The 7729-nt window shown below is 39.6% G+C and overlaps 1 protein-coding gene across 3 annotated transcripts in view; it reads right to left on the reverse strand.

Annotated features, from left to right (window-relative positions):
• The window catches only part of LOC130918608 (unconventional myosin-VIIb), a 49140-nt gene extending 41803 nt beyond the window's left edge, over positions 1–7337 (reverse strand). For 2 of the 3 annotated variants that reach the window (XM_057840446.1, XM_057840445.1), the window contains exons 1-7: positions 4959–7337; positions 4696–4797; positions 4452–4604; positions 1061–1245; positions 861–982; positions 260–402; positions 73–186 (exon numbers count right to left, since the gene is read on the reverse strand). In XM_057840446.1, coding sequence (XP_057696429.1) covers positions 73–186; positions 260–402; positions 861–982; positions 1061–1245; positions 4452–4604; positions 4696–4797; positions 4959–4973 — 834 coding nt within the window. In that variant the 5' untranslated portion in view covers positions 4974–7337. Of the gene's footprint in view, positions 1–72; positions 187–259; positions 403–860; positions 983–1060; positions 1246–1349; positions 1416–4451; positions 4605–4695; positions 4798–4958 lie in introns of all 3 variants that reach the window. The other variant, XM_057840444.1, reaches the window with a different exon arrangement.
• Between the last annotated feature and the right edge of the window lie 392 nt (positions 7338–7729).

The raw sequence follows: 7729 nt of genomic DNA on the forward strand, positions 1-7729 counted from the left end.
AAAAATGGGCAATCAGCTATTTTTTTTTTAATCTCTATCGACCTTTGAAAATCCCGACTGCTAGTTCGGTACCATGGTCAGGTAGTTATATTCGGCAGCGTTCCCTAGCGAAAGGATCTTCTTCTGCTCAGCCGCCATTCCCATCAGCATGTAGTAAAATATGTGGTAGTTCCTCTCCTCGGGTGCCTGGAAAGCAAGCATTCCTTATGAAATCCCGGACAGCCCGTTGTAATTTTTTGTAGAGGTTCCGTAAACCCACCTGGCGACACACCCTGGACTTCTCCAACAGGTACTGCTCGATGCGAGCCCCCTCAATGGCGCCCCCTTTGGTGAAGTTGATGTCGATGTACTTGCCGAAACGGCTGGAGTTATCGTTACGGATGGTTTTGGCGTTACCGAAGGCTGAGGGATATTGTAAAAGTTTGTGAGTAGCTAGAGTTTTTTTTTTTTTTTGCTCGTGTTGTATCGTTACCAATGATGGTATCTGTAGCGATACAGCACTAAAATTACATCATTGGTATCGGGTAGTACTAAAAAATAGCATGGCTATGCCACGCAGTGGGAGGGTGGCAGTGAATAAATGTTCCTTCAATTGTTCGTTCTACGATTCGCTCATTCAAATAAACATTTGCTCATTTGCTACATACCCTCCCACATCAAACAGATTGGAAGTCTAGCACAATCAATTGTAGCCAATGTGTCAAGCAGTGGCTGACCAATCCAGAATAGCAATTACTTTCCACTAGAGCAACTTAGTATTAAGGATTTTTTTTTATTCTAAAAAAAATGGTATCGGTACAGTGTTGGAATCAAAAAATGGTACTGGTGCAAGACTACTTTTACCTGCAATTGTATATTACCTTCCAAAATAGGATTGGCTTCCAGGATCTGCTGCTCAATCCAGGAGTGCTGCCCACTAACCGCCGCTAGGAACTGCAACATGAGTTTCGTGCTCTCTGTTTTGCCAGCTCCTGATTCACCGCTGAAATCCCATATTTAATGCGTACATTGAAAAATCACCGCAGTATTTTGAGGACCCGAGCCAAGGCAATCTCCAAACCTGATGACGCAGCACTGGTTCCTGTGATTGCGGCGCATTTTGAAGAAGCAGCTGTCCGCGATAGCGAAGACGTGTGGCGGTAGCTCGCCTAGCCGCCGGTCCGTATATTGATGCACGTGATCAGCCGTGTAGAGCGGAAGAAGCTGGTAGGGGTTCACCGCCACCAGGATGGAGCCCGTGTATGTCTGAAAACACACAGTCAGTTGTTTAACGTCTTTTGATGCCTTCAGGGTCTCTAAGGGCACATTCACATTAGAACAAAAGGACCAGGGTCCGGTTGGCGAGCTACCTCGCAACAGAACTTGAAAATGACTTGTTGAGAAGGTTCAGGTTCACACTGCGCCAACAAAACCTCCTGAGAAGTATCATGTGGAAGAAAGGCACACTCATTGATTGGACAAATTAAAGAGGAAATACTTCCCTCCTGAGAGAGGAGGAAGCGTGGCGCACGCCATGTAGCATAAATTAAGCGGCGGGGTCGCTCCCTCCCGAATGGAGGCCGAGCGAACTGGAGTATATAAAATATTGCATAGAGGAAAATTAGCCACACAGGCACCCCATTGCTCTCAGTTTAATGACTTTTTGGACTGTCAAATTGTCGTCACTTCCAGGATTGCGGGACTCACGAAATGGCTGCCCGCCTGTCTCGGCCACTGTCACTCTCACACAAGCACTCAGGAACAGCATGCAAAACACAACTACCACATTAAAACCCAATTCTGTGTATCAAATGCAATTAAATAACAAAAGGGAACCGCTTGGCACCTCAAGTCACACAGGCTATGGAGGTAGATTTGTGTCTTTATTATTCAATCAAAAAAAAAGTTGCTTCGATCAAATAAAAAGTTGCTTCAATCAAAATATATACTTTCAATCGAAGAAAACGTCACTTCAATCCAAAAAAAATGTGTTTGAATACAAAAATAAATTTGAAACTCAAAAAGATATATTTGAAAACTATTTTTCTTTGATTGAATTTTATTTTTTTGATCAAAGTCAAGTTTTTTTTAATTGAAACACCATTTTTGATTGAAGTCATGTAATTTTCCGTTTGGACCACATTTTGGCTAGGACATTTGTGTCTTTATTATTCAATCAAAAAATAAATTGCTTCAAACAAAAAAATATATATTTTCAAAAGAAAAATCACTTCAATCAATTTTTTTTTTTAAATCAATCGTAGAAAAAAAGGTTTGAATGTGAAAAAATATTTGAGACTCAGAAATTCACATTTGAACACTTTATTTTTCATTCAAACTGTTTTCTTTGATTGAAGCAATCCTTTTTGTGTTTGAGCCATATTCGGGGTAGGACATTTGTGTCAAAATCATTCAATCGCAATAAAAGTTGCTTTAATCAAAAAACTATTTTTAATCAAAGAAAAAAATCATTTGCAAAAACTTTTTTTTTTTAATATATATAATTTTTTTGAAATATATATATATTTTTTTTATTGAAGTGTCACTTTTTTTGAAAAGCAAAAAGTTTTAAACTTATTTTTTTCAAAGTGGAAAAAGTTTTGAACACACTTTTTTTTTGAAGTGGAAAAAGTTTTGAAGGCACTTTTTTTCGATTGAATCATTTTGACACAAAGATTCTCCTTCAGCGCTAGTTCCGGTGTGTTTGATTGGCAGGTAGCTGAGAAAAGAAAACAGTTTGAATGAAAAATAAAGTGTTCAATTGTGAATTTCTGAGTCTCAAATATTTTTTCACATTCAAACCTTTTTTTCTACGATTGATTTTTTTTTAAAAAATTGATTGAAATGATTTTTCTTTTGAAAATATATATTTTTTTGTTTGAAGCAATTTATTTTTTGATTGAATAATAAAGACACAAATGTCCTAGCCAAAATGTGGTCCAAACGGAAAATTACATGACTTCAATCAAAAATGGTGTTTCAATTAAAAAAAACTTGACTTTGATCAAAAAAATAAAATTCAATCAAAGAAAAATAGTTTTCAAATATATTTTTTTGAGTTTCAAATTTATTTTTGCATTCAAACACATTTTTTTTGATTGAAGTGACGTTTTCTTCGATTGAAAGTATATATTTTGATTGAAGCAACTTTTTATTTGATCGAAGCAACTTTTTTTTGGATTGAATAATAAAGACACAAATCTACCTCCACAACAGGCATGCTATCGCTCTCACTTTCATGACTTCCAGGAGAGAGAGACTCACAAAACGGCCGCCCCGAGAGGCTCCGCCTGTCTCGGCCACTGTGACTCTCACACACGAACTCAGGAATAGCATGCAAAACACAACCACCACATTAAAACCCGATTCTGTGTATCAAATGCAATTAAACCACAAAAGGGAACTGCAGGGTACCCCAAGTCACACAGGCAAGCAATCGCTCTCACTTTTGTGACTTTTTGGACTGTCATATTGTCGCCACTTCCAGGAGAGCGAGACTCACACAATGGCCACCCCGAGAGGCTCCGCCTGTCTCGGCGACTGTCACTCTTACACAGGAACAGCATGCAAACACAACCGCCATATTACAACCCAATTCTGTGCATCAAATGCATTTAAACCACAAAAGGGAACCGCATGGTACCCCAGATCACACAAGCATGCAATCACTCTCACTTCCGTGACTTTTTGGAGTGTGACATTGTCGCCACTTCCAGGAAAGAGTGACTCACAAAAGGGCCGCATCGAGAGGCTCCGCCTTTCTCAGCCAATGTCACTTTCACTCAAGGACAGCATGCTAAACACAACCGCCACATTACAACCCGTTTCTGTGTATCAAATGCAATTAAACCATGAAAGAGAATCGCGTGGTACACCAAATCACACAGGCACACAATCGCTCTCACTTTCGAGACTTTTTGGACTGTCACATTGTCGCCACTTCCAGGAGAGCGATAAACACGAAACAGCTGCCCCGAGAGGCTCCGCCTGTCTCGGCCACTGTCACTCTCACACAGGAACAGCATGCAAAACACAACCGCCACATTACAACCTGATTCTGTGTAACAAATGCATTTAAACCACAAAAAGGGAACTCCGTGGTACCCCAAGTCACACAGGTGTACAATCACTCTCACTTTCGTGACTTTTTGAAGTATCACATTGCCACCACTTCCAGGGGAGCGAGACTCACGAAACGAAATGAGGGGAGTGGTGCTTATCTTAGGAGTTGGGACCCTGCCTACAATCCAGCCCCACCATGAGTCAGGTTGACGCTGACACTTACAGCATTTGTAACTACACGTGACAAAATGATTCCCAATCTCAATTTAGTTTCCGTTTTCCGATTTGTCACCATGGAGATGAGCGATAAAACTCCAAGAGTAGGGCAAAGTCCAGGGCGGGGAGTACTTACTTACCAGCAGGGCGATTACGGCCCCTCATAAATAAACGCGGGGGCGGGACGGACTTACGTAGATGAGGCCGTCTTTGTGCCGCACCAGGAGATTCCTGAGGAGCCCGGCCTCATTAAGGTCCCCGAGCCGGATCATGTCGTCCACGCCCTGCACCGAAGTTGGGTGCATGGGACGGAGGCCGCCCTCGGTATGCTTGTTGATCTTGTGCTCCTGCAAGATGACTTGGTTAAATCAGTCATGGTTCGTTTTACAGAAATGTTGGCCTCCAATTCTGGAACGACCCAGGTATTTTTTTTTTTACCTTTCCTTCATCATCAATCAGCTGAAGCTGCCCCGTATCGGTGACCTGCACTTGGGCTCCGATGGGCACCCCAGCCCCGGCGTCCACCCATACGAAATCCCCCTAGTTGATGAAATACAGCGATGATATTTCTTGCTACGGAAAATTTTTCATTTTTTAATAAGAACAACGAAACACAGAAGAAGATATGCTGTGAGTACTTTACAGAGGTACTTTATCAACTGGATAATGATGAGTGAAAAGCTACATGATAATTTATTTACCTTGGACAGATGCATCAGTGGAAATCTGGAAGTGAAAAAACAATGATCATACTTTTTGGATGACTTTTGATTAACAATGTTTTCCTATCATTTGCTATTTTATCTAATCATGCCAGTACATTTATGACTTTTTATGAACAATTCCAGTCATGTTTTGCGTTTTAACTTTTCTATGCTCTATCTTAGCATTTTTCTGACTACAAAAACAGACCACAGGATTTACAATCGTCAGAGGTGGGTAGAAACGCGTTACATTTACTCAGTTATATTTTACACACACCAAATTTGACACAAAAACGACATTTGTTCATAGATAAGCAGCACTGGACCATAAGCCGCAGCTGTCCTCACTGTATTATGGGATATTTACACCAAAAGATATCAACAGGTAACACTTCATTTGACAGCAGCATCATATGACTCAAAAGACCAGATCAACCATCATGAAGCTTTAAACCAAGTGGCTGCAAAGCTTCATTGCTTCAAGAAGCTTCATTTGGTCGTCGTTGCTCCCTTGGGGGAGACGGTCAACCTCTGCTGCCACCTGCTGTCAACAATGTTGTTGTCCAACATGCCTCCTAGCATGCATTGCAGCGCTACAGATGTAAAGAACAATCAAAATTCATGTTCTGTTCTAATTATTTATTTCAGTTACTGTTCCGGTTGTTTCATTAATTGCCAGTTATGGTATTTGGACACTTTATTTGAAAGGGGCATCGTAAGACTATCATAATTATGACATGCGACTGCCATGAGCATCAAGAAATGCTTATGGCAGATGTCATTTTGTGTCATCTGGCAAATTGTCTCATTTTTGAATGGATGTGAAATAACCGAGCCAGACATAAATAGAGTTAGTGACATAATTTGCCGGATTACACTTAATGACGTCAGTCATGAGCATACAGTAATGCCCATGATAGTGTCATGTCAAATAATGACAGTCTTATGATGCTGCTGTCAAATAAAGTGTTACCTATTAACCCAAATAAATCAACAAATAAGCCGCACTGGAATATAAGCCGCAGGATTCGAAATGAAGGAAAAAAATAACAGTTTATAGTCCGAAAATTACGGTACATACATACGAGATTTTAGTTGGGGTTTTTTGGCCAGAGAAGCAACAACAGTGGCTCAACCAGTTTCACCAATGAGACATCACAATAATAATCATGACTCCATTATACCAATCAGACTCAACCTTGCCGTTCTACGAACATGCCGGCCTGTTCAATCACGTGGCGTCTTTAAAGCAGTGTTAAAAAATGAAGTATTTGACAGAGTGCCGCCATCAACACGACTCAACAGCGCGGATTTTAATCTGTCTCCCAGTTTTTATTTGTCTCCGATTGACCACAGAAAACTTTTAGTTTCACAATAGGAAATATGTTTTTTCCACTAGAGGGCACTCATGCTCTTTGGACGAATAATGCTTCATTTCAATAGATTTTTTTTTTTCTCTTGCTGTAATTCAATGTCCCGATCCGATTGCTTTTTTTTTGCTCCCGATTCAATTCCAATCATTCCCGATAATTTTTCCTGATCATATACATTTTGGCGATGCATTAAGAAAAAAATGAATAAAACTCGGACGAATATATACATTCAACATACAGTACATAAGTACTGTATTTTTTTTATTATGACAATAAATCCTCAAGATGGCATTTACATTATTAACATTCTTTCTGTGAGAGGGATCCACGGAAAGACTTGTGACTTTGTATATTGTGACTAAATATTGCCATCTAGTGTATTTGTTGAGCTTTCAGTAAATGATACTGCAGCCATTCAACCCAAATGCATGATGGGAAGTGGAACCATGACAGTACATAGTGCTACCAATTGATATATCTTCTCTGCGTTGGGAAATAACATAAGGGGTTAAGAAAAAGATCAATCGCCACCTTGCTTCCCCACATTGCTTCCCATTATATTTCTAATCGTAGGGAGAGGGATCGTAAGGCTTTAGCCTAATGAAAAAAGGCTCCAAAGGCTGCCAACATTCACTCTACTCATTTTACGCTGCCGTTTCTCTCGCTATATACATTAGGTAAAACGGCGCCATTACAGATTGAGCGTGACAGTGCGTGAGTGGGTCGTGCAACGCATGCATTAATGGCGTTAAATATTTTAACGTGATACTTTTTTTTTTTTTAATTAATTACTGCCGTTATCGGGATAAATTGGATAATCCTACCTTAAGCCTAAACTAAAGACTCTGGATGTGTGTAACATATTATATGTCACGTTAAATAGAATTGGAAAGCGATTTAATTTAAAAAAAATATATATATACTGTATACTAAAAAAAAGGCATGGCCGATATTTTTTTGCCAATTCCGATACTTTGAAAATTACGTGATCGGACCCGATCGATCGGGATAATAATATGGGTAATATGTATAGTATAAAAATAACAGTTCATTTAGGTAACTTTGTACTGAGAAACAAAATACCAAACAAACATCTTAAGCAGTTACTCCAAATGTTACTCATTACTTGAGTATTCTTTTCACCAAATACTTTTGTACTTGTACTTGAGTACATTTTTTGAATGACTTCTTTTACTTGAGCAATATTATTTTGAAGTAACGCTACTCTTCCTTGCGTAAACTTTTTGCCTACTCTACCCACCTCTACTATCGCTCTGGTTTTGTCTCGGTCATGACCGCAGCGTCTTAATATAACTTACCGTAACATCGTTTTCCCGATTCAACAGACTAAAAGATACAATGTGGCAAAGCATTTGAACTTAACATTACCAGATA

This window comes from Corythoichthys intestinalis, chromosome 7 (assembly GCF_030265065.1).
Source record: "Corythoichthys intestinalis isolate RoL2023-P3 chromosome 7, ASM3026506v1, whole genome shotgun sequence".
Taxonomy (NCBI): domain Eukaryota; kingdom Metazoa; phylum Chordata; class Actinopteri; order Syngnathiformes; family Syngnathidae; genus Corythoichthys; species Corythoichthys intestinalis.